Raw genomic sequence first — 27932 nt, forward strand, 5'->3', positions numbered from 1 at the left:
AACTAACTAATTAATTAATTAGCATTTAAATAACATCTAATCAAGACCTAGAAATAGAAAAGGAATTGTTAGACATCCTGATAAAGACATACTCATATGCTTAATCATGCCAAAATCCTTTTCAAAACAGCATCATAGTATCTATCATCTATCATGAGAAAAAATAAATATAAACAAAGAAGAATTTGGTTATGGTCCCCTCTTATAGTCAAAAGGACTAGCAAGGAGTAAGGGGCATGGACCATTTCACCATGCCTTAACCCCACCAATAAAAAAAATTTATATATTTTTTTCATTTATTACTATATAATAAGAAAAAAAATATTTACCTAGGTCCACATTTTTAAAATTCATATTTCAATAATTTAATTTAACCACCCCACCCTGGCTTTGAAGGCGGGGGGGAATTAATTTATTTCAGGTAAAAGTACAGTTCCAGTATGGCAGAAAAGTGCTCTTACCAAATGGAGCATTCAAATTTTTTATTCGTACTAATACATAAAAGCTTGGTCATGAATATTTAGAATTGTATTTGATCATCTTAAATTTAAGAGTTAGTGTTTTAAAATAATAAAATAACTTTTTCATATTTTTAAAAATATCTGAAATTTAAATTTGTGTTAGATAAAATGAGGAAAGTGATACTGAGATAATTTGAGTCTATGAAGGGGTGTGTTGACATCCTAGTGAAAAAGTGTAAGAGATTGGTTGTACGGTACGTAGAAAAGTAGATTTAAGCGAGAAAAAAAATATTGAGGGTGGAGGCGAAGGAGAGATGATTAGATAAGATACGGCACAACTTTATATTATGAAGATATGAATCCAAATAGAAAAGAGTAGAGATTGCATATTAGGGTAGAAGGTCAACAGAGGTAGAGTGTTATCTTGCCTTGCGAAGATTGTTGCATAGGACTAGTCGTATTCTAATAGTTATTATTTTTTCGTAGATAATCCTGTTAATCATAAATTGAACTATTACTAGTATTAATATTGTTATAGCCTGTCTGTAAGGTGAGGGTTGTTTATCACACTATTTTGTTACTCCTTTTGTCCTTAATTACTTGTTTACTTTTGAATCGACACATGTATTAACAAAACAATGACTGATATAGTCAGTTTATCATTTTACGTCTATTAGTTATGAAGTACATGAATTAAAAGTTTAAAATTTTAAAAAATATTATACTTTTTTTAAAGTAATTAATTGAGGATATAATAAGTCAAAAAAAAAAATCTCCTTTCTTGATTTGTCAATATGAAAAAAATAAAATAAACAAGTAACAAAAGATCAAGGAAGTATTGTTTTTTTTTAAATTCCCAACATCTGAGCACTTTTTACGCATTGAATAAACTTCTAAAATGTAAATTATTTAGCAATTTTTATTATTTCTTTCTTATAGATTTTATACTATCTTTTTTGTTATCTATTTGAATCGAAAGATTTTCAAAAATAAACTTTTTACCTCCAAAAAACTATAATAATAATATTTGCATACATTCTTATCATTTCTATTCCAGAGTTACTAAGTTATTTCATGGGATAGATATATTAGTATTAGGTTATTATTGGTTTTTAATTTTATTAATTAAAATAAAGATTTTATTAAGTAGGAGTTAGATTTGCTTCTTTCTCCCCCTTTCAATTTGAATATTATATTTGAAGCTCCGTACTCTGACAATGACTAGTGAAGGATGGGTAGCACATGCCTCCTGTCAAATCACAACTCTATTGAACGGCCACGATCAACCGTACGATTCTCTCAACGGTTGTGATCTCCTTTCTCCCAAACCTTCCTCAGACTCCTCTGATAACAGCAAGAAAGAGAGAAAATGAGGGCATTACTATTACCTCTCTTTTCTCTCTCTACTGTTATCAGGTCGACCTTGGTCGGGTGGGGTATAAAGAGACTAACAGCACACCCTTTCTCTCTCTCTCTTCAAAACTGATAGTGATATCAGAAAAAAGCTGAAGTTGAGCTCAGCTTAGATTCTATCAACTTAATGAATTGAAGAAATTACAATTTAATGGAAGTATTGGAGAAAGAGTAGCTAGCTGAAAGGACTTTTTGGTTAATGCATGTGGGGAGATCATATTCATAATGGGGAAAAGGTGGGGTATCTTGAAGATAGGGTTTCAGTTGATTTTTGGAGTTGGAATTGAGGGTTTTGTGCAATTCAGTGGATTTTTACAGAAAAGGGTGTAGAGTGTAGTACTATAATTTTATCAAGAGGAAGTGGGTTTTTAAATAAATAAATTTTATATAATTATGAAGCTTTCAACATCAGGAATGGGTCAGCAGGCTCATGAAGGAGGTATCTTCTACTTCTTTATACTTTTTCTTCTCTTTGGGGTTTTAGCTTTTTGTATATCACTGTCGGTATGTTGGTGTTACGCTTTGTTTTTGTTCTAATAAGATAAAAGGAATATATGTTGATTTCTATATTTGTTGGTTAGTTAATGAGATAATCTTAAAAGTATATGTAATTAAGGCCAATTAATTTATTGCTGATGGATTTTTTATTCTGAAAGGAGAGAAAAAGTGTTTGAACTCAGAGCTATGGCATGCTTGTGCTGGTCCTCTGGTGTGCCTACCAACTGTCGGAAGTCGAGTTGTTTACTTTCCTCAGGGTCATAGTGAACAGGTCTTTCTCCTTCAATCACATTTCATTCTTTATCACACAAAGTAGTGATACAATCTATTATTTTAGTTATAAATCACTGATGTTCCCTTACTGGAATGGAGTGACAGGTAGCTGCAACAACTAATAAAGAAGTTGATGCACATATACCCAATTACCCAAATTTGTCGCCGCAGTTGATCTGTCAACTCCACAATGTCACAATGCATGTGGGTTTCATCTGTTACAATCTATGTTTTGCTATGCAAGTTGTATTAGGCGCATAGGTTATTGATAACTTGTTGAATTTCAGGCAGATGTTGAAACAGACGAAGTATACGCACAAATGACTTTGCAGCCCTTGACACCGGTACACCCCGAGTGTTGCTATAAATGATTCTTAAATATATTGCCTTTTTTGATCAGCTACTTGTGAATGGGGTCTCAAAAATACTCTGTGTTGGATTTCAGGAAGAACAAAAAGATACATATCTTCCTGTTGAGTTTGGAATCCCTAGCAAGCAGCCTACTAACTATTTTTGTAAGACGCTGACTGCAAGTGATACTAGCACGCATGGTGGCTTTTCTGTCCCTCGACGTGCCGCAGAGAAAGTTTTTCCTCCTCTGGTGATTACTGATCCCATGGTTGTCATTTTGACTTGTCTCTAGTGCTAAGCCTGATATTGTTGTCTTTTCTACTGGCTCTCAGGATTTCTCGCAGACACCACCTGCCCAAGAACTAATTGCAAGGGATCTGCATGATGTTGAATGGAAGTTCAGGCATATTTTCCGAGGCAAGCTCTAGATGCTCTTTTCTTATTGCTCTCTGTAGCTTTACACTGTTTAGAGTATCTTTAGCTGTAATCTTAAAGCCGGTGGGTGTTTTAAATCATGGAGCAAAAGTTAGACACTGTCATGAATTGGGCTTGTGCTTCATCTCTGATTTTGTTGCAATTTCCAATTAAATCATCCAATTTGTTATTTTGTGTGGGGTTGTACTGTTGTTTCCCACTTCATACATCCCTATCCTGTTATATTATTAAAAAAATGTATTCTGTCAGTGTCATATGTCCATGTGTGTGTATCTTATTATTCATTTGAGTGGGGAACAATGCCGAGAAAAAGGACTCACAGAATGTTTGAAAAATAAATGAAGAGAATTTATAGCTTCCTTCTTTTTCCTCTTTAATCCCCAACATTCTTTTTAATCTTGATGCGTCTAATTGTCTATCTATAATCCGGTTAGTACTTGCCAATTTTTCTTTATCAGGATTTCTAAAAATTGAAGTACACCTAGAGTTTGGATGATCATCTAGGGGTGGGAATAGGCAACGATATAGTTGTTTTGTTAGTGATGTGAAAGAGATTAAGTAATCGGATATCACTTCCTCTATCATGTTGTATGATGTTCTCTCTATTTTAGGATGTGCCGAAATGTTTAACATCATTCGTTGATGACATTATTTTATATTACTTTCACAACTCCCGAAAATTTAAATTTCTTGTAACTTCAGACTTTGATTCGGTGATTCTTCAATCAGACATGTTTTGTCCACTATTACTCACAAAAAAGGTAAATTAGGTGACAGAGAAAAAGTAGTATGGAATTGCACTAAAAAAAAAAAGAAGGTGAATGGTGGTGGATAGATAGGGTAAGAGTGGTGATGGATGGATTAATTGACAGAAATAAAGTAGTATGAAATTGCAATAAAAAATAAAAAAAGGTGAATGGTGGTGGATAGATAGGGTAGGAATGGTGATGGATGGATAGCCTTGGGGTGGTGGTGGATGGAGTATGATATCAGGGTAAGTATATTACTTCGTCCCTCTATCCCTAAATAATTTTTTACAGATTTCAGTGTTGCAAAAGAGGTTAAGGAGGGGACAACATCTAATAATAGTATGAAATTGCACTAAAACATATATGTGGTGGATACACGGCCTAGGGTGATGGTGGATGGAGTATGGAAGCAGGATAAGTACTCTAGCCTAGTCCCTCTCTCCCTTAATCTTTTGTTTACACATTTCAGTGTTGCAAGAAGGTTAAGGAGTTCAACTCCCAGGTTATATTGGTGGCAAAAGAATACCACAATTCTAAATATACTTTATCTAGAAAGAAAACTACAGTGAAAAATCTAAGTTTCCGTGTCCCCAAGGCTTAGCTCGAGTGGCAAAAGGTGGAGGATTTGTGGTTTAGGTCGTAGGTTCAAGCCCCACACCACGCAAAGCAAAGCCCGGTATTTAAGTGGAAAAGGTAGACGGTGGGCCCATTATCCACAGAGTTTAGAAGGCTGTGATTGGTCTCAAGGGTGTGTAATTGGTCCAAAGGGTGGGTGACAGACGAATTTCTCGGTTATCAAAAAAAAAAACTCCAAGTTTATGTTCATTTCTGCTTCACAACAACATACCAGTGTTCATTTCTGCTTAAGATTTAATTATTTAATTATTCATAAGTTGTGCAAGAGTAAGGCGAATAGACCAGATGAGATACCAGTGAAATTTGAAAGAACATAGGCTAGGTGGTTTTGGAGAGGTTGATTGAGTTGCTTAATGTCATTTCTAAGACAACAAAAATGCTTGAAGAATGGAGGTGGAGTATGATGATTCCATTGTATAAGAACAAGGGTGAACTTGAAAATTGCAACAATTATAAGGGGATCAAGTTGTTGAGCCACACTATGGAAATTCGGGAGAGAGTGGTGGAGTTGAAATGAGGAAGGGTGTGACTATTTTGAGAACCAATTTGGATTCATGTCGCCAGGAGAATGTTGGAACAGTATTGGGAGAGGAAGTAGGAGGGATTTACACATGGTGCTCATTAACCTAGAAAAGACATACAACAAAGTGCCTGGGGAGGTCTTAGGAGATGCTTAGAGGCTAGAGATTTTCTTGTGGCTTACACTAGGGTTATTAAGGACATGTAAGATGAAGCTAAGACTCATGTAATGACAATGGGAGGAGACTCAGAGCACTTCCAATCATGATGGGCTGCACCAGGGATCGGCTCTTAGTCCATTTATTTTTGCCTTGATGATGAATTGGCACGGCATATCCAAGGTGAAGTGTCATGGTGTAGGTTATATGCAGACAATGTAGTATTGACTGACAAGATTCACAACGGAGTTAACACTAACATGGAGGTTTGGAGACAGACCCTAGGGTCTAAAGAGTTCAAGTTGAGCAGGACCAAAACTGTATGCTTGGAGTGTGAGTTTGATCAAAACTGTATATACTTGAAGTGTAAGTTTGATCAAAACTGTATACTTGAAGTCTAAGTTTGAGCAGGACCAAAACTCCATTTTTCATGTACCATTTAAATATTTTAATTTTACCCCAATATAAGTGTATAGCGTGTGGTAGACAAATATTAAAAAGGTTAAAAAAACATCCAATTCTCTAGCTCATCTAGGTTTACTTGGTGTTCACATTAATTATATCAATTTATCATCTTTGAGCATTATAAGAATATATATTAATTAGCTATATTCAATTGATTACACAATTTATTGCTCAGATCAATTAGCGACACAGGTTAATATAAACATCGAATTTATGTTACTACGAATGTATCCATCCTTTTCAGTTTATGTGGCATCAACAAATTATTTGATAGCATTTCGATAATTATAATTCTAAATTTTGACATCATATCGTTCTCCTCAATCTAGCTTTTTACTTATTATTTAAACGTTTTATTGTCCTTTATAACGTGGATTGTAGAATATAGTTGACATTTTTAATTTTACATAGACGAAATGAATTATAGTCAAATAAAAAAGAGGGGGTATATGAAGAAAACGAGTGGATGACTAAAATAGATAGAAGGAAAAAATGTGGTTGAAGAGATGATAGAGGAAATAAATAGGGGAGAAAGTTGTTAAACGAATGAAATGCCGAATATTTAACGGTAAAAAGGATCTCTCACGCGCTTTAAAAGGTGAGTAATCTCACCAATCTGTCCAGTAAGCATTTTGTGTTAAAAAATGGTACATGAAAAGTGGTGTTAGAGGGTTGAAATGAAACTAGATTGATTTGGAGTGACAAAATGAAATATCGAGACAAGTTAAGGGGTTGTGTATGTATTTGGCTTTCTTTCTTTCTAAAATTCGTTTGATAATTTGTTGGATAGAAGGATGATTACTGGTTGGATGTGGAAGGAACAGTGTAATGAGGTGTGTAACTGATAAACGTGTACCAAGTATGCTATCATCTGTTCATATTTTCTCCTTTTGCCTGCAGGACAGCCTAAGCGGCATCTTCTTACCACTGGCTGGAGTGTGTTTGTTAGCGCCAAAAGGCTTGTTGCTGGGGATTCTGTTCTTTTCATTTGGTACTGTTTAACCTCCTCTGTTGACACACCTGTACATTTTTCTCATATTATTGCATCCAGCATGACGTTTTCCTCCAGGCTTTTTCTTGAGATAGTCGGTTATGTGCAGGAATGAGAAAAATCAGCTCCTTCTAGGAATTCGGCGTGCAGTTCGACCACAGACTGTGATGCCATCATCAGTTCTATCTAGTGATAGCATGCACATTGGATTACTTGCTGCTGCTGCTCATGCTGCTGCTACTAATAGCTGTTTCAATGTCTTTTTTAACCCAAGGTAGTATGTAACAGTACTACTCCCTTGTGTTTTCATTCATATCTATTACCTTTTTTGCTTTCATTTACTGACGTGCTTATTGCGTTAGGGCTAGCCCATCCGAATTTGTTATACCTCTTTCAAAATACATCAAAGCTGTATATCACACTCGCGTTTCTGTTGGAATGCGCTTTCGGATGCTATTTGAAACTGAAGAATCAAGTGTTCGAAGGTACAGAATGAAGTTGTTTGATCTTAAGTTGATAGATTTCCTTTTATTTTTTGATGTTAGGTTTGCTTTTATTTTTTGATGTTAGATTTCCTTGTATATATTCTGTCTGAAGTGCTGTATAAGTAGGCTTTTTGTTTCTTATTGATGTAGTGGTCACCTGCTTTAAACTTAACTGCAGATTAGTTGCTTTTAAATATGCATCTTCTCCTATGTTTTGTTTCATCATGAATTATATTTGGAGAATTAAGTCTAATTATGTAGAAATGATGAATTGGGATGACGGTGCAGGATTATTACCCCGATGGCTTTCCATTGGCCATAGAGTTGTATATCATTCTTGTCTGGTATTGGCGAAAACGTAGTTACATTCTTTCGTTCGGGATTAATGAAGTTGGTGGTTACCTTTGGTAAATAAACCAAATTTATAACCAATTAAACTAAAATTTTCATTGCTAATAAGTTGGTGCCCTACCTTTGTGGGTGTCGTTGAAATCCTTAGCCTCTATATTTATTAGATAACTCTTTTTTTTTTTTTTGATAAAACCGATAAGATCTTATGGATATGTGGGCATAAACAAAAGCCCCTGCAATACAAGAGGTATACCAAAAAGTAGAAAACTTACAAGAGTAAATGGTTTCCAAAAAAATCACCCAATCTTCTAAGGGATCTCATGGGTGCAGCAAAAGGAAAATAAGGGATAAGAGGCTACTCTTAGCAGTAAATAATTCATCTCCATCTTTTCAAAAGCTCTGACGTTTCTCTCTCCATAGTATCCACGTAAGTGCTAATGGAGAAATATTCCAAGCCTTGTGCCTTCATCTCCGTCTGCCGCAATTCCAACTAAACATCATCTCATTTACTGTACTTGGCATCACCCGTTGCACTCCGAACAAGTAAGGATATCCCACCATAACCTCAAAACAAATCAGCAATGAAAAAGAAGATGGTCAACATCTTCATTCAAATCCTTAAACATACAGCTAAGTAAGTGGTCTGTCATTACAATACATAACTCTTTTTTTCTTATAGGTGGTTCTATCATTTTTCAGATACATGGGCACAATTACTGGGATTGGTGACTTAGATCCAGTTCGCTGGGCAAACTCTCACTGGCGGTCTGTCAAGGTAAATGGGTCTATTTTAATTTTACCTTGCGCTTTTTTCCTTTTGCATCGTTTGGGGTTGGGGGGTGGAGTGGTGTTCAAGTTGAACCCACACATCGTGCGGGTTGGATCCTGCTCATGCCATTGAGTGTTTGGCTTGATGGTCTTACTTCTTTCTTCATCTTTTTGATAGAAAATCTTTTCTATTTCTTTTCGACCTTTTTAGTTTCTACAACTTTCATGTTATCAAGTTGAGTATTTTTGGAAAAATCCCAGTCTTCACCAATATATAGCACAAGTTTTGTCCACTTATTTCTCCTGCTTATGCTTGTATTTGTGAGGACTGAGATCTTCATTTTCTTGTACTCAGAACCAAATTCATTTTTTATTGCATTGCTTACAATATTTCTGCAAGACTACTTTGAACTGCCTTGCTTGCAAACAGATACCACCTCTGAATCATCAAACTAATGCCCTTAATATTATTTCTTCAAATGTTACTCGTGGTTAACGTCTAATTTTCTACTGCCAAATCACTTCTCACAGCCTTATGATATATGCCTTTGCTTATATTCAGGTTAAATATCTTTAATTAATTTTCTGCTGCTCATGCTTGTCTCTCATTAACAGAAGGATCAAATGCTTACAATTTATCAGCTATTCACATAACTTGAAATTTAAATAGTTTGGTGTCTATATTACAGTACTAGTCCTCAAAAAAGAAAATTGTTTGGTGTCTAAATATCATCTGATGGTCGACTTCCATACTGCAACATTAAACTTTCTGTATCGTGTCAAGTTCTTCCTTCCCCCATGTCTATCTGACATATATGTGAATGTTAATTGGCACTACAAGGTTTCGTGCATTACTGCATTGAATATACTTGACTCACACTTCATATGTATGTTGCTAAGACCCTTCAAAATCCTTGATGCACCTGTGGAGATCCCACAATTGAGTGTGGTTGGAATCCACAGCGGATTTAGATGTTTGACCAATGATTGATTGGGTATTTGGCTTGATTTTGGGTTCATGTCATATTTATATATATATGGTTATACGGAATATGAGAAAGCTTTACTTTAATTAACCAAAAAAAAAAACTCATATATGCTGGTAAATGCATTTATCGTCCATGTGCCAGCAGTCACACCCATGTCAGGTATCCACAACATAACTTCACATAGGTTATGTAGAAATCAGATATTACAAGTGCTTTGTTCCTTCTAATTTTAGTCTTAAAATTAGTTGTATGAAAATTATAATCTACAGCAAGGAAATTACAGATCTACAATCATATACTGTTTGTATGGTGAAAAATGTTTGCTTATGTTGCTAACACTTCATATTTACACAACAAATTTCTTGAAATTATAGGTTGGTTGGGATGAGTCAACTGCAGGAGAGAGGCAACCAAGGGTCTCATTATGGGAGATTGAGCCTTTGACTACTTTTCCGATGTATCCATCTCTTTTTCCTCTAAGGCTAAAGAGGCCTTTCTATCCAGGAACCTCATCTTATCAGGGTATGGAATGCTGAATGGTCATGTAATAAGAGAATTGAAGCTGTAAAACATATATTTGTAGTACAACTTATCAGGAAAGAAAGAAAAAGAAAGAGTAATGGCCTATGTAGTTTTAGGGTCCGTTTGTTTGTGGAGGGAATAATTGGTTACCCCTATTAAATTTGGGACTAAGCCTGTGTTTGTGTTTGGTTGAGGGGATTACCTAAAACCTGGATATATTTATCGTCACAATCATGGGGTTATTTATCCCAGATAGGACAATATTTATAGTCATAATCCCAGGATAACCTGGTTTTGAACCAAACAATCCCGTGTCTGTTAAACCCCAGGAGTTTCTCATCCTCTCTTCCCACCCAGATAGCCATGATAGAAGGAATAAACACGAGTTTAAGCAGTATCATTGTTCAGATAGCAACCAATTCTCGTTCCAGAAGCTATACTAGTCATTTTTCTCCTTGCTTTTGCAGATAGTAACAATGAAGCTATTAATCGAATGGCATGGTTAAGAGGGAATGCTGGTGAGCTAGGACATCATTCAATGAATCTTCAGTCTTTTGGCATGCTTCCTTGGATGCAACAGAGAGTCGATTCAACAATTCTCCCAAATGATATTAATCAGCACTATCAAGCTATGCTGGCTACTGGCTTGCAAAGTTTTGGGAGTGGAGATTTGCTGAAACAGCAATTAATGCAGTTTCAGCAGCCTGTCCAATATCTGCAACATGCAAGTACTGAGAATTCCATTTTGCATCAGCAGCAGCAGCAGCAGCAGCAAATAATGCAGCAAGCAGTTCATCAGCATATGCTGCCTGCTCAAACCCAAATGCTGTCAGAGAACCTTCAAAGGCAATCCCAGCATCAATCCAATAATCAGTCAGAGGAACAGGCTCACCAACACACTTACCAAGAAGCATTCCAACTCCCGCACGACCAGCTCCAGCAGAGGCAACCATCAAATGTTACCACTCCATTTTTGAAAGCAGATTTTGCAGATTTGACCTCTAAGTTCTCAGCATCTGTTGCCCCTTCAGGCGTGCAAAATATGCTTGGTTCGTTGTGTTCTGAAGGTAGTAGTAATTCATTGAATATCAACAGAACTGGTCAGTCTGTGATCATAGAGCAGTCGCCTCAACAGTCCTGGATGTCAAAATTTACAGAGTCACAACTAAATACGTGCTCCAACTCATCACCACTTCCAACTTACGGGAAAGATACTTCCAATCCTAGGGGAAATTGTAGCTTGGATTCCCAGAATCAAGCGCTTTTTGGTGCTAATGTTGATTCTTCAGGGCATCTCCTTCCGACCACAGTGTCTAATGTTACTACTACATGTGCTGATATGTCCTTAATGCCACTTGGGGCTTCTGGATATCAGAATTCTCTATATGGTTATGTGCAAGACTCTTCTGAGTTGTTGCACAATGCAGGACAAATTGATCCACCAAATGCAACCCATACATTTGTCAAGGTGCAACTTCTGCTGTTTAAGGTCAAATATTTCATTAGCATTTAGTGCATCTGACAATCATGTGAGTATAGTTTTTTGTCTATGCAGGTTTACAAATCGGGATGTGTTGGGAGGTCACTGGATATCACTCAGTTCCACAGCTATCATGAGCTGCGACGGGAATTGGGGCAGATGTTCGGTATTGAGGGATTCCTTGAAGACCCTCAAAGATCAGGCTGGCAGCTTGTATTTGTTGACAGGGAGAATGATATCCTTCTCCTTGGAGACGATCCATGGGAGTAAGTGTCCAATTGTGGGAAGACTTAATATGTAACTTCGTAAATTTCCACTATGACAGAAGGAAGACGACATGCGTTTAAAACTTGTTCTTTGTGTCACAACTTTTTGATTTATAGGGTTGCTTTTTCTTGTTTACATTACCTTCACATGATTTATATCTATTCAGCCCTGTGGTAGTGTTTGATCTTTCCAGAAGTGTTTTTCTTTAGTCCTATTATAACATTATAATCTTCTCTTTATTTACCTGGCATGGTATTTTCAGGGCGTTTGTCAATAACGTCTGGTATATAAAAATCCTTTCACCCGAAGATGTGCAGAAGCTGGGAAAGGAAGAGGCTGAATCCCTGAATCGTGGAGCGGTTGAAAGGATGAGCAGCACTAATGCTGATGATCGAGATCTTATTTCTGGAATGCCATCTCTTGGATCGCTGGAGTACTGATTGTTGTAATGCTTTAAAAGAAGAGGACTGATTCTGATTCTCAATCTTCTCAAGGGTCAGAAATTCAAATTTCATGCCTCATAACCTGGCTTCTTTAGCTTTCGTCTAATTGGTCCATCTCCCAATTGTATGTTGTATTTTGCGTTTGGATCTAGCTGTAATAGGACTTAAGGGGTCTCCCATTTGTATGGTGTAGCTTTCATTGTAATCCTGTTGTACAAGTTAGTATAATTTACTGTACGGCTCAAGATGAGACGTAATTTAAACTAAGAATCTGGAAAGTGTCAAAACTTGTTATTGCACTTCTACCTTTCAGACAAAGAAGCAGTTGAGGATCTATATCTGGTCTTTCTTGTAGGTAAATGTTTCTGATGTTTTTGAATGCTTTAATCTTCTTATCAGTCTAAGAACTTTTTGATTGATGCCAAGTCACCAAGAAATTATTTATTGGTATGCCAGGTTAACTTGCAACGATAGATGAAGGTTACTTGACAGTGTGAATATAACTTAAACTCGAAAGGTTACTTGACAGTGTGAATATAACTTAAACTCGAAATTTGCCTCAACGCTTGTAATGAATCTGTTAAAAAAACATGAGGATCAGTGAACTCTATTTCAAATTATAAGGAACTGCTTAAAGTTTCTTTTCTCTAACCATATCCATTAGCTACCGGAGGAGGGTGAGACTGGCCTTGATGTAGATTGGATCGAGAAATCGACTATGAAGGACCATCTCATAGTGCACACGATAAGGAGTCTCCATACTCAATTGTAGACAAAGATGTTAAGTTACCAATAGAAGATGCTTGTTTCCATTCAACGTCAGTCCTTGCAGGCGTCGAAGCTTACCTAAAGACAAGGAACACTACCTCTCAAGTAGTTTTTACCCAGTGATAGAAGGGTCAAATTAACAAGAATTTCTAGTCCTGTAGGAAGAGAGCCAACAATCAAAATGTTGAAAGGTTACCCATTGTTTTTGGCAATTCGCTTACCAAAATGTTGTCCTCAAAGCTAAGAACTTGCAAACTTGTGCAGTTAACTAGGAAATCAAGAAACCTCAACTCCTCACTTGTGTTTCTTCCAAGAATATTGATCTCAAAGTTGATCCTGTACAACTCTTTCCATGGTCCTAAACTCGTAGGTACATTTCCGTTGAGCTTATTTCGAGACAATTCAAAGTGCACCAAGTTTTGATGCATTTGATTATGAAACATGAATTGTTCCTGTGAAATCATTCACAGCACCAGCAAACACCTCAAGATTTGGAAGAGTAAGGCCTATATCTGATGGAAGCACTCCATACAACAAGTTGTTAGTAACAACGAAATAGTTAACAGAGGATATATTGAAAAGAGATTGAGGAATTGTACCATACAACTGATTTCCATAAACTTGGAAGATACGCAAGTTTGACAAACGTCCAATATCTCGAGCGTATTATGTAAGATTAAATGACATAATATCACGATCTTGAACACGATAATCTTACATAGAGATTGTTAGGGGCATATACCTGATGAGTAAGACATTATCACAGAGAAAAGCGGAAGAGTTAGTTATAAATTAATTTCTACCTCCTTGCCTAACTTTATGTTATCACAACCATCAACGATGAAATTATTGTAGAGAATATGAGATAACGCTAATGGGTGGAGGAAGGACCAATTTATAGAGGTTATGATTTAATTTGGTACGTCCATCAAGTAACCAATGTACGGACGAGATCTATTCCTTATTAAATACTCTTCATGGTATTACTTGGATTACAAGTAAACTTGGGCTATAAGTAAGAAATAATTAATAATAATTAAATAATAATTCTTACATTCTCCCACTTAGCCAAATGACCATATATCATTAATATTTAATAAACCTTAGTTGCACGTATAACAAATCTCTTATTTAATGTACACCATACATACCACAATACAACAAACTATTAATGTGAGTTATGGCGGTTCTACATAAATTTTAAGCTACATACTTCCATCCATATACTACTACATTAGCAATTTATCATACTAGGTCCATAAGATATAAAATATATAACATTACTGTAACAACCCTAAAATGAATAGGATAAATGCTTAAGGTGTCAAGGATGCTTGCGATTAGACCAAGGTTCACACAGATTGATACGAGTAGAACCAGACCTCAGAACCCTTGCTACGACCAAGCCAACTAACTTGGGGAGTTAGTTGATCTTGGAAAAGTTAGAAACAACCAAGTAAGGCTCTCGAAAACGAAGATTTAATCGAAGGAGTCCTTACCGAACTTAAAAAGAAGAAATCTTAAGTTTTGGGGGTCCAGGGGTAAAATGGTCTTTTCCAAGCCAAGGGTAATATCGTAATTACCCTAAGGAAGTAATTAATTAATTAGTTAATTTAATTAAAGAACCAATTCGGCTTAGGTTGACCCGAAATGGTCCATTTCAAAAGGGCCACTCTACCTGAGTTCGAGCCCCATTGGAAGCAACAAGTTGGTGATTTAATTAATGTTTATAATCTGATTTTTGTAAGAGCATAATGGTCCTTTCACTAAGCTAATTAAATCAGGTTTTTATTTAAATTAATAAGGAGTCCTAGTTTGACTAATTCCCAAACTAAAACTCCTATTTTTTTACTACTCTCTCTCACGATCTCTCTCACGTTTCATCATTCTCTCCCTCACGTTGATTCTGCCAAAAACAGCAAAGAAGAGAAGTAATATCAAGAGTTCTTCACACTTGAAGAACTCACATGAAATTTTAAGAAAAACAAAGCAACCAAAAACGTTAAGGCAAAAAGAAGTTGTTCGTTGAGTAGTGTGGACGTTGAGCTAACTTGGACTGATTTTAGAGAGGGTTTTTGGCAGAAAATTCATCGTTTGAACATCAATAAAGGTATGAGTTTCTTTCCTCTTGGTTCCTTTCCCAAGAGACCCCTTAAGATTCAAGATATTCACTCCGAAAACTAGGATTGTTCCCCTCTTGCATGTCCCTGTCACTAGCTCCCATTGAACTTTAGGTTGGGTATGTTTGCTGGTACAAAGTAGGGATGAAATGTGTTTTCGTGATGTTTATGTTTACGTATGCATGTTCGAAATTTTGTGAATAAAGAATATGTTGTTCGAAATCATGTGAAAAAGTGATGGTGTGTGTATGTGTGGCAGTGAAGTTGGTCACTGTTTGGAGGTGTGCAAAGGCATGTTAATTCTTGTATTTTATATGCTAAAATTGTGCACAATGTGATGTTCATATGGTGTGTGAAGTTATAAATTTTGAGTGAAAATGCTTGACTAATGTCACTACTAAACTACACCTAACAATGCACTAAATGCTTGGTGAAATGCCCTAAGAAACTAACATGAAAAGGTTGATAAAAGGAAGCTAAATATTATGAATAAATTTCCAGCCTAATGTACTTTAATTTTCGTTCAAAAAGGGGGTTGAAATCTGGAAATTTAATACATTTAAAAGAGGTGAGGCCACCAGGGTTCGAACCTGTGACCTCACCCCTTAGCTACTGGAATTTGCGAGCAAGGAAAAAGAAAAGGGGGCTGGGGGGAATCGAATCCACGATCTCAAGGCTGAAAAGGAGAAGACGATTTAAATAAGAAAAACAATAAGGTGAGGCTGTGGGGGCTCGATCCCACAACCTCACTGCCAAACGCCTAGCCTAGTGAGTTTTAAAAAAAAAATAAAATAGGAGGCTGTGGGGGTTCGAACCCACCACCTCACAGCCTCTAGCGAAAATTAAAACAAAAATAAGGAGGCTGTGGGGGTTCGAACCCACAACCTCCCAATGCCCTGACAAAAAATTAAAGAATAAAATGGAGAGGTTGTGGGGAATCGAACCCACAACCCTTCGGCCAATTTAAGAGGAAACCAAGTAGAAAATTTAAGGTACAATGTTAATGTTGGAGTTTGATCTAGAGTTCCAATGTTATGGAAATTAAAAATAAAATCAATGAAATTTTTTAATGTTATCCAAGTCATTCGAATTTGGGTTTCCTTGCCCAAACTTCCGTATTAATACATAAGTCATACGTGAATAAAATATCCAAAAATAATGCCATCTACGTAGATCAAAATTAAGATCTTGACATATATACAAGATACATAAGTCTTGTACTACATAATCTTAGGAATGTATAGATCACTTAACAATTTATGAATGAAGCCCCATGGCTTATGTGTATAGACTCATAAGTCTAGCATACGTTCAAAAGTAAGTGAACCTAAGATGAATGTAATGAAAAGATGAACCCTAGAAGGGTTAACTATGAGTGTAAGATACACTAAATAGCCAAGTGTATTGGCATAAGATGAGATGAATAATGAAATGAGGAAATGAACAATGAAATGATGAAATCCTAGAAGGGTTAAGTGAGGGTGTGAAACACACTAAATGACCAAGTGCATTGGCATATGATGAAATGAACATTCACGTAATAAGAGGTGAGTAACTATGAAAAGCAAAGGTGCTAATGATAAGGTATGTGGTTACAACATGATATGAGGCTAATGTAAATGATGAGAGCAATCTCAAATGATCCTAAGTAAATGTTACCAAAACGTACGTGTAAGATAATGAAGAGACCAGTCTCTATGAACACTCTAATGAAAGTATTGAGCTTAACACCCTTAATACTAATGATGAGATGAGAAATCATCTAATGAGCTATGATGTCCTCATACTAGAAGCCAACTTCCATAACGTATGAGATGAATGAAATGGAACTTTATACTGAGCACCGATAGGTTAGCTATGAGCGGTGCCTTCTTTAGGAAAGGGCAGAGGTTCACGTAACTCTCATGAGATGAGACTGTCCGGCTTGCCAGGTATGGGTCTCCTTATATCTCCTAGTCTTCGAACCTATACAACCAATATAGGGATCTGGCGGGGTTAAATTCCCATGTACGCTAGCATGTTTTGGGTCACTTGGCCGGTGATTCCACCTCTTTTCGGTGTGGGGGAGACACTGAATTTCATGATGCTCACATGATCTTTGTCGGTTAAAGTTAAAGTTCTCAATGAATGAAAAGGCCAGTCTTAAATGATGCACATAATGAAATGAATGATACCAAAAGTGTTAAGATAGGATAATCAAAAGGTGAGTTAGATTCAAGTAATGACATTAGGTCATTCTTGGTCATTGCATAACGAACCTAATGAAAGTCTTAAACTACATCCTAGGTATAGCTGATGTTTACACTGACCTATGGATGAAATGAAATGGAGTACGTAGGAATGAACGAAGCAGACTCTGTGTTTATTAATAAAGACTCCCTAGTTGAGGTTCCAATCTGTTGAGCCCTCATTTCTAAGATGTCTTGATGTTAAGTCCATGATTGCAAGCTCTCATGACATATGAATGAATGATATTAAAGAAGTTATGTACTACATGTAAAATGTGCCGTATGCTATATGACGCGTGCTATGTGTAAATATTATGTGCTGTGTGCAAATGTGAAAAGTATGATAATATATGTTATTCTTATGGTATAACTTTCCTATTTCAAATCTGGAAAGCTCACTGACTTTTCTAATTCAAATTTGGAAAGCTCATTGACTTTCCTAATTCAAATTTGGAAACTTTCCTAATCTCAATTTGGCAAGTTCACTGACTTGCTTTCCAAAAATCATGTTGTTAGGAAAGAGCTATTATTTCTCATGCATGTCCTTGGTGTGTTCTTACATATACCCATACTTAGTACAAGTGCGTACTAACCCTATACAAACTTTACTTTTTAGGTGCAAGAACAGGTGGACGATAGAGCTACAGGATCATCGCTGCAGTTATCCGGACGTTCAACATTCTTTCGATTTTGGTAGGTCCTCATGCTTTCAAAGATGCTGCTGTTTTATATTCTAGCTTAGTTTTAGAGTTGAGATAGTGGAGCATGTTCCACTAGTGTTTCTTTCCTTTTTTATTCAGACTATTTATTGGTGTCATTTTGGCAATTATACACTTAATAAGAATTGAACTATTTTTTTCAATTGCTTATCTCTCAATGTTAGATGGTTGACGGTGAACAATTACGTATTTATGAGAATATTTTTATAAGTATGTAAGAAACAAAAAGTTTCAAATTTTCCGCTAAAATTAACCTATGTAAAGTAAGAATGACGTAAATAGGCTTGTCTGCGACCTCTGAGAGGTCAACAACGCCGGTCTCGTCTGGAGTCTAGATTCCGATCGTGACAATTACGGTCCACAATAATGTCTTATAGAGACTTATCTTATAATATATCAAACAATAATATATACAACATTATGAGAAACAAAATATTCATTAATGTATATCAGAAACACATAATTTGAGCTCAGAGTGTAAAAACATCATAAATATATCAATCATAAGTACAACCAAGATTTATTCTTTGAACATGTTCTTTAAATGTCTTTGGTTGTAAGCCTTTTGTTAACGGATCTGTAATCATGAGAGTCAGTTCTAATATTCTCAAGTAACACTCTTTGCTTCTGACTTCTTCTTTGACAGTAAAATACTTTAATTCAATTTGTTTGACACCTTTGGAGTACTTATCATTCTTGGAAAAGAATACTGCTACAGTATTATTACAAAAAACTTTCAGCGGCTTGGTAATGGTGTCGACAGCCCAGGTCCTAAATTAAAGTTTCGCAGCCATAATGCATGAATTGTGGCTTTATAACATGCCACAAATTCTGCTTCCATTATGGAGGTAGTAATGACAGATTGCTTAGCACTCTTCCACGATATTGCTCCTTAAGCTAATAGGAACAAGTAACCAAATGTGAATTTTCTAGTGTTAACACATCCAGCAAAATCTGAATCTGAATATCCAATAGCTTCTAAGTGATTGGATCTCCTATACATGAGCATATAATCCTTGTTCCTTTCAGGTACCTTAAGACTTTCTTTGCAGCTTTCCAGTGGTCAATTCAAGAATTACACTGATATCTTCCTAACATTCCGATCACAAAACTAATATCCCGTCTTGTGCAAGTTTGAACATACATCAAACTTCCAACAATAGAAGAGTACGGAATTGTTTCCATTTCTTTTCGTTCTACATCATTCTTTTCAACATCAGGAATGGGTCAGCAGACTCATGAAGGAGGTATCTTCTACTTCTTTATACTTTTTCTTCTCTTTTGGGTTTTTGCTTTTTGTATATCACTGTCAGTATGTTTCTGTTACACTTTTTTTTTGTTCTAATAAGATAGAAGGATTATATGTTGATTTCCAATTTGTTTGTTAGTGAATGAGATCATCTTAAGTATCTGTAATTAAGTCCAATTAAATTATTGCTGATGGATTTTTTTATCCCAATAGCAGAGAAAAAAGTGTTTGAACTCAGAGCTATGGCATGCGTGTGCTGGTCCTCTGGTGTGTCTACCAACTGTTGAGAGTCGTGTTGTTTACTTTTCTCAAGGCCATAGTGAACAGGTCTTTCTCCTTCAACCAAATTTCTTCCTTATCACACAAAGTGATTTAATCCATTATTAGTCAAATTACTGGAATGGAGTGCCAGGTAGCTGCAACAACTAATAAGAAGTTGATGCACATATACCCAATTACCCAAATTTGCCTCCACAGTTGATCTGTCAACGTCACAATGTCACAATGCATATGCGTTTCATCAATTACAATCTATGTTTTCTTAATTCTCTAATGAATTACTATTTGCTATACAAGTCACACAGATAATTGATAATTTGTCGAATTTCTGCTGAAACAAACGAAGTATACGCACAAATGACTTTGCAGCCCTTGACTCCGGTACTCCTCAGTGTTTGCTATAGATGATTCTTAATAATAATGCCTTTTTGCATCAACTATTGTGAATGGGGTCACAAAAATACTTTATGTTGGATTTCAGGAAGAACAAAAAGATGCATATCTTCCTGTTGAGTTTGGAATCCCCAGCAAGCAGCCTACTAACTATTTTTGTAAGACACTGACTGCAAGTGATACTAGCACGCACGGTGGCTTTTCTGTCCCTCGTCGTGCTGCAGAGAAAGTTTTTCCTCCTCTGGTGATTACTGGTCCAATGGTCTCATCATTTTGACTTGGCTCTAGAGCTGAGCCTGATATTGTTGTCTTTTTTACTGGCACTCAGGATGTCTCGCAGACACCATCTGCCTAAGAACTAATTGCGAGGGATCTGCATGATATTGAATGGAAGTTCAGGCATATTTTCCGAGGCAAGCTCTAGATGTTCCTTTCCTTATTGCTCTCTGTTTCTTTACACTGTTTAGAGTATCTTCAGCTTTTATCTAAAAGCTGGTGGGTGTTTAAACTCTTGGAGCAAAAGCTAGACGCGCCATCATGAATTGGAAATGTACTTCATCTCTGTTTCTGTTAAAATTTCCAATTAAATCATCAGTTTTGTGCACTTGTGTAGGGTTGTACTGTTGTTTCCCAGTTTATACATTCCTATCCTGTTATTAAAAAACGTATTGTGTCAGTGTTATATGTCCATGTGTGTGCATCTAATTATTCATTTGAGTGGCAACACTGCCAAAAAAAAGGACTAGCAGAAAGGTGTTATGTAGCTACTATAACTTTTAACCATTAATTTGTGACTATCCAAACCACCGTGATTAACACCAATCTTATCAAAGGTGCACTAAACCTGAAGCGAGGCTCAAAACGTGTTGAGCGCTTTGCTTCACTCAATGAGCACTTCAGCGTCTTCATCTAGGTTCTAAGGCATACTTTTCCTTGCCAATGAACCTCTTTTGAAGAAGCGACACTAAACAATTGGTTTTTCACTTTATAGGAATAATTTTTCAATTTCTTTGTTCTTATATTTGTCATTCATGCTTATAAACCAATAGTCTTGGACCAAACATATACATTTGTATTTTTTCTCCTTTGTGCCTTTTTTCATTAAAACCCACATTTTATTTGCGATTTGCACTTAAAGCCCAAATGAACCTTATAATTTTTTTGTGCTTTTTGCTTTTGACAACTCTGATTGACGCCCACACTAACCCTCGGTGGGCGGACCAAATCTTAGCAACTAAAGCAAGTTAATATTAAGATTCACAGCATCAAGTAAAGCATCAAGACTAGAAATAAGAGTCTCGACCATAATAAATAAAAAGATTTGAATGCTAACTGTTACATTCCCATATTCGAAAGTCATCATACCGGGACTATAACCATCAAACATCTAAGACTAGCAAAACTAATGAAATAGTTCAATATCAGAAAAGAAATGACATTTATCATCAAAAAAATCTGTGGTAGCCTGATATGAAAGTAGCTCACCCTCATATCTGAAATGTAAATGCACTAGATGTGGTGCTGTGCTGAAGATATAGGATCATAGTTTGCACTCAAAAGTAAGTGCAGGAGTAGCATCAATACAAAAACTCTGTATTGGTAGGCATCATAGACCGATTAAGATTAGTAACAAGTATATAATACAAGTAGGCAGGTTCACTTCACATAGTCAACAGAGCTCCACAATCAAGATACCGTCATCAGCCATATACATATATATTTATAAGGACTCATTTCCAACATAGCAATATCATCCGTCACTGGACAAGTAAGTTCCCACAATAGTTATAATGAACATCACAAAACGCTGCAAAAGATAAGCAAATCACATAAAATCATAGGAAACATATCCACACTGATCTTGCTTGTATAGCCTTTGCATACCTTTAGTCTCATATGTACACACATGCTAAAGGGTCTTTCATCTTGCCCATCTATTCATGACTGGTAGGGGATCCTAGGTGTTTATGTATCATATCAGCATGGTACATGATCCATATCTCATACCCTACTCATCATCAAAATAGTATATGTATTGTCATCATCTCAACATATCTCGGTATGCTCTTTGCTTAATCATTTCTTAGGACAACACAACAAGCACAATATAAATACAAGTGCACATCATAAACATAAGTCGTAACAGTCAGTTTCAACAATTCACATGCTTATTCATACAAGTATCATTATCTCAACAAATATGAATAATAGTCTATGTCCGAAGACCAATCAACAGCTTTATAGACTCACGTACATAGAAGGGAGTCTGACTCCAAGTAAACCATAATTTACCTCAATTTGAAGAATTTGAATCACGCAAGGTAATTTGCGGGAGCCTTCCCTTTTCTCATAGTCTCAAAATGCTCAAAGTCTAAGACAAACAATATAAGAGTTCTTAATCCTCCACTCTTCATACAGAAATAGAAACAGTTACCTATGTCAAAAAAAAGGAAAAAATGATACATGTCTAAACTTTATAGACTTTGACATGCAATTTGATAGAATGCTTTCATTCTACCTCTCTATCTCCACAAGGTACTGGTAAGTTTGGCGTACATTCTATCCTCTACAGACCTCACTTGTGGGATTTCACTGGGTATGTTGTTGTTGTTGCTTCCATTGATTGTTTTGTCATCCTTATACTGTTAACTTAAATTGGAGTCTATTCTTTCTAAATTTTGTTTTGACAACTTTTTGGATAAAAGAATGCTTCCTGATTGCATGTGGAATGAAGGTGTAATGTTGTGTTGTAACTGATAAACGTGTACCATGCATGCTATCATCTGTTTATGTTTTCTCATTTTGACAACATGTTGGATAAAAGGATGTTTCCTAATTGCATGTAGAATGAAGGTGTAATGCTGTGTTCTAACTGATAAGTGTGTACCATGTACGCTATTATCTGTTTATGTTTTCTCATTTTGCGTGCAGGACAGCCTAAGCGACATCTTCTTACTACTGGCTGGAGTGTGTTTGTTAGTGCCAAAAGGCTTGTTGCTGGAGATTCTGTTCTTTTCATTTGGTAGTACTGTTTAGCCTCCTCTATTGACACTACTGTACATCAGTCACATATTATTGCATAAAAGTTTCCTCCAGGCTTTTTCTTGAGATAGTCAGTTCTGTGCAGGAATGAGAAGAATCAGCTCCTTCTGGGAATTCGGCATGCAATTCGACCAATGATTGTGATGCCTTCATCAGTTCTATCTAGTGATAGCATGCACATCGGATTACTTGCTGCTGCTACTAATAGCTGTTTCAATGTCCTTTTTAACCCAAGGTAGTATGGAGCAGTACTCCCCCTTGTGTTTTAATTCATATCTATTACCGTTTTTGCTTTTTTCTTCTCACGTGCTTATTGTGCAGGGCTAGCCCATCCGAGTTTGTTATACCACTTTCAAAATACTCAAAGCTGTATATCACACATGCGTTTCTGTTGGAATGCATTTTCGGATGCTATTTGAAACTGAAGAATCAAGTGTTCAAAGGTATGGAATGAAGTTGTTTGATCTTAAGTGAAAGATTTCCTTTTATTTTCTTGATGTCATATTTCCTCATCAATTATATCTGAAGTGCTAATATAAGTAGGCCTGAAGTTTCTTATTGATGTATTCGTCACCTATTTTAACTTAACTGCAGATAAAGGCTCCCGAATACGTATCTTTGCCTATGTTTTGTTTCATCATAAAGTATAGTTGGAGAATTAAGTTTACTTATGAAAAATGATGAATTGGGATGATGGTGCGGGATTGTTATCCCTATGGCTTTCCTTTAGCCCATAGGGTTGCATATCATTCTTGTCTAGTACTGGGGAAAATATATTTGCATTCTTGCATTAGGGTTTCAATTAATGAAGTTGGTGGTTAGTTCTGGTAAATAAACCAATTTTTTAACCAGTTAAATTAAAATTTCATTGCTAGTAAGTTGGTGCCATACTTTTGTGGGTATCTTTGAAATCTTTGGCCTGTATATTTGTTATATAAATCTCTCTCTCTCTCTCTTTGATTTATGAACTATCAGTCCAAAACATCACTTTTGTAAGTGAAATAAAATATATTTGAATTATGCATTTTATTTGGCCAACCATTTATCTGTCCATACTATATGATATATTTGAATTGAAGATCCTTGTCACAATTTATATCATTGAGCACAACCTCATATAAAAGATACCGTCGACGGTTATTTGATATCGATTCCAATATGACATAGCTTATCGAGATCTCTTCAGTTTTCATCATTTTTCAGGTACCTGAACCTTTTCCAAGGTTTTATGAAGTGTTATGTTGTAGTGCTCTTATAGCACTTGCCTCATTATCATGACCATATTGATCATTCGCTCCTCTTCTTTTTCAAGGAATTTTATATTTGGAATCGATTGGTCTATTAAGCTTTCGACGTATCATAGACTCTGTCCTTCAAGGACTTCATATTGGAGCATTTGCAGCTGAATCATATCATAGGGTCAGTAAATTCATCTGGCAATAGATTTGCAACATTATGCAAATGAATTATCACTTGAACTTCAAGTTCACATTTTCTTTTAAAGAGTATCTAGATAATTCATAATAAACCTCACACATAATTTTCAACTGCCAAAATCATTTCTCCCCCTAATGTTAGAAAATCTAACATTCATCCCAACCATATTTGGGAATTCATCTTTGTGCGTGGTGGAACAATTAAAATCATAACCACACATTCAAACATTTTAGATGAAAATTATTTTGACCCTGAACCAATTTTAATGGGAAAACCTTGTTGGCTTGATGCATACATGTGTTGCTACATGTTAAATAAAATTATCTTATACCAAATTTTATTTGAGAGTTTTGCTCGCATACCCATGGTTTAGCTATAATTGGAGGCATAAAGTTTCTGCTATACCAACCAGCATTATCAGTATAATTTCATAGTTGGAACTGTGCTCTTGATTTAACAATTGAGTAAACAACCTTACAAACACAAATTTGTAAGTTGACACCAAAGCACATGTGATCATCGCATAGATGCATCTATCATGTAGTTGCAAATTATCCACATGGCAGGTGAATGGGCCCATATTCACCTTTTTATATGTTCCAAAAACTTCATGGGATTACAATCTCAACCTTAGCTGGTACAATGATATTTTATCAAGAGAACAAGCAACACAAGAGAATTCTTGAAGAATCTTTTATTTCTTCATCATATAATCCACATAAATTCTCATTACATTTGCATCACATTTAAACCAGAATGTTCAACCGGTCATGCCAACTAATCTTTATTTTAGTACACTTACAATTTACTTTTACATGTGATTTCATCAGCATGTCCATGTTTGTATGCAACAAACAAAAGAAAACAATGGATAACTTTTTACATAAATATTTATAACTCCTTTCGATTGTAGTGATTTATCGTCTCAATATTTATTTTCAATTCATTCGAAACATAAAAAGTTTCTTTTGAGACTTACTACAACCCCATTATTATTCCTCTGGTAATAACACAACTCGTTAGAGCTTGCTATTAATTTTTGTACTATCATATATTGCATGACATTATCCCTATGGTGAACATTTTCTTCAAGGAGGAAATTATATTATTATTGTCATGGTCAAAATCATTACGAGCAAGACATATTTCTTGCTTTACTTTTGTTGTACCATAGGTACACAATCAATCACAAATTTGTATTGTCACACAACAATATTATTTTGGTCATGACCACAATCTTTATAGGCAAGAGTTTTTCTTTCTTTTGCCTTTTTTGTAGTTCACAAATAAAATACCATCATATTTATGACGTATAAACGTACACGACCATTGATCATTTTTGTCAAATAAAATTTATTTATCCCTCTCAAACCTCCCGTAGAGATGAGTTGTGGCATATATCATTTTTTTTTCAAACCTCCCATAGATGTGAGTTGTGACATATATTCAATCCATAATGATTTTATCACATCTTGATCCATTTATAGAATGGTCGAGCATTCACAATACTCATCACAAGTCACATTCTCTTCAAGGAATGGACTGATCATTTATACGTACTTCATAAATTTGCATTATAAGCACATTATCATGACTTTGAATTCATCATATTTCCATGACACACCTCAACATAACTTTGAAAGATCAAGTGTACCATCACTTTATCTTCTTGTCTTTCAATGGAGGATTTATAAACTTGTCAAATTATTGGGTCGACAACATTCACAAGTCCAATGACCTTTCATATCATTTTAATAATAAAAATTGCCTCCACATTTTGAAGGACTATTTGGAGAACCCATAGTGTTCTTCCTTTAATAATTACCACAATGATGACCATTATAATTCCATTCCTTCACGTAATTTTCATATCGTTAATCATTTGTCATCTTTCAGACTAATTATTTACTGCTACCACATTCATACGATAGAATGGAGCAAGTCAACATGAGAATTTCAAAGTTATCATATGTTGCTATCACATTCGCTTTAGGAAATGGTGTAAATTCAATTTTTCATCAAATATATTATTTTTCCTTAGTCATCATTTTATCATCACTATGGTGCGTTGGCCAAAACTCAATGTCTTACTCATATATGGCGTGTTACGCCATATTTCTATGGGACTTGAACCCAATCATGGTGCGTCTAAATTCAAATTGATGTCTTACCGTTTTGGTGCGATAAAACATTAATCTATCGTCTTACCTCAACATTTTTTTTATTATGGTACATCCAGACTTCAACTTGATGTCTTACCCTTTTGGTGCGATGAGACTTGAATCCACCGTCTTACCGTTAACCAACGACATAATAGACCGAAATACAGAATGACTCACCCTTTGAGTCTTTCAAAATAATCAAAATAATATTCAAACTCATGCTATTAAAACTTTATACTTTCTTCTATTTAAGAAATTTTTGTATAGCATGTCATATTCAACCAATAGTAGTATATATCTTTTGTTCCTGGTCAATGTTAGTGACCGAACATTATTGTATTCTAAATCATAAAAAGATTTTAGAAAATACATATCTGATTTTATGCATATAATACTTTGATCTTCATAACGAGATCAACCAAAATATGAGCTAAAGAAAAACAAGAACTCACTCTTAATTGACTAGAGACTCGTGTTGATAACGTGTTATAAAATCAAGCTCATAAGAATATAATCATAAAGAGAAGAAGACAAGAGAAGTAGATAGAAGAAGAGGAATTTTATTCTTATTCAAGTGTGTGTTACAATGGTGAATGATATCTCTATTTATAGAAAGAGAAATCAACCAAAAGTTCACCATATTTAATGATTCATTGCTATTCCAAAAAGATTCATATCACCTTAGAAATACATATCCATGATAAGAATAAGTTTATAATAACCTTAATGAACAATCCACTTAATTCAATAAATTTATAACCTTAAGAAGTTGATTAATTTATATAAAAAAAATAAACAATAATTGTAAGGTTGGGCTGTTAGTGGCGAATTGGAGGAAGGTATAGTGCAAGTAAAGTGACTTGATTAATATACTATAAAGATATTCCTTCCATTCAAAAGCGGTCATATTTCCAGAAAATAAAAAATAAGTATCATAATTTAAGATTAAAGTTGACGATTGACAATTTTTTAAAAATATTACTCAATTAAGTTTATGAATAACTTAATTAAATTATACCTTATCTTTAATATTTTCCTCCGTGACAAGAATTTAAATTCAAAGATTTCGCTTGAAATTCCAAATTAGAGCTAAACTGCTCTCTAATAAAGATGATTTTGTATGTAGAAAAATTTAAATTTGAGATTAAAATAATTAATTAATTATCACTCTGCCACGTATTAGACTTAAATGTGGCGGCTAAAGTCTTTGATAGAGTGCTTTTGATGAGTGAATTTTCCACTTCAAGTCTTTTCATGTCCATTTTCGTAGAAGATTCCTCA

The 27932-nt window shown here is 35.3% G+C and overlaps 1 protein-coding gene and 1 pseudogene across 3 annotated transcripts; both read left to right on the forward strand.

Moving 5' to 3' along the window:
* Positions 1-1824: 1824 nt before the first annotated feature.
* LOC107010248 (auxin response factor 8-like) lies at positions 1825-12614 on the forward strand. 3 transcript variants are annotated; one of them, XR_001455614.2, is made up of 14 exons: positions 1825-2313; positions 2531-2643; positions 2751-2849; positions 2933-2989; positions 3091-3246; positions 3329-3413; positions 6859-6949; positions 7059-7223; positions 7312-7434; positions 8485-8560; positions 9917-10064; positions 10532-11532; positions 11604-11810; positions 12074-12614. XR_001455614.2 is itself a non-coding variant. In XM_015209491.2 (14 exons), the coding sequence occupies exons 1-14, from the start codon at positions 2268-2270 to the stop codon at positions 12249-12251; spliced, it is 2523 nt and encodes an 840-aa protein (XP_015064977.1). In that variant the 5' UTR covers positions 1828-2267; the 3' UTR covers positions 12252-12553. The 3 variants fall into 3 exon arrangements, 2 of the variants coding, with proteins under 2 accessions (XP_015064977.1, XP_015064976.1); XM_015209491.2 differs by having other exon boundaries at positions 1828-2313; positions 7318-7434; positions 11620-11810; positions 12074-12553; XM_015209490.2 differs by having other exon boundaries at positions 2268-2313; positions 11620-11810.
* A 6697-nt stretch (positions 12615-19311) lies between these two features.
* Positions 19312-23526, forward strand: LOC107009916 (annotated as a pseudogene).
* The last annotated feature ends 4406 nt before the right edge of the window (positions 23527-27932 follow it).

Source organism: Solanum pennellii, chromosome 2 (genome assembly GCF_001406875.1).
Source record: "Solanum pennellii chromosome 2, SPENNV200".
Lineage (NCBI taxonomy): Eukaryota > Viridiplantae > Streptophyta > Magnoliopsida > Solanales > Solanaceae > Solanum > Solanum pennellii.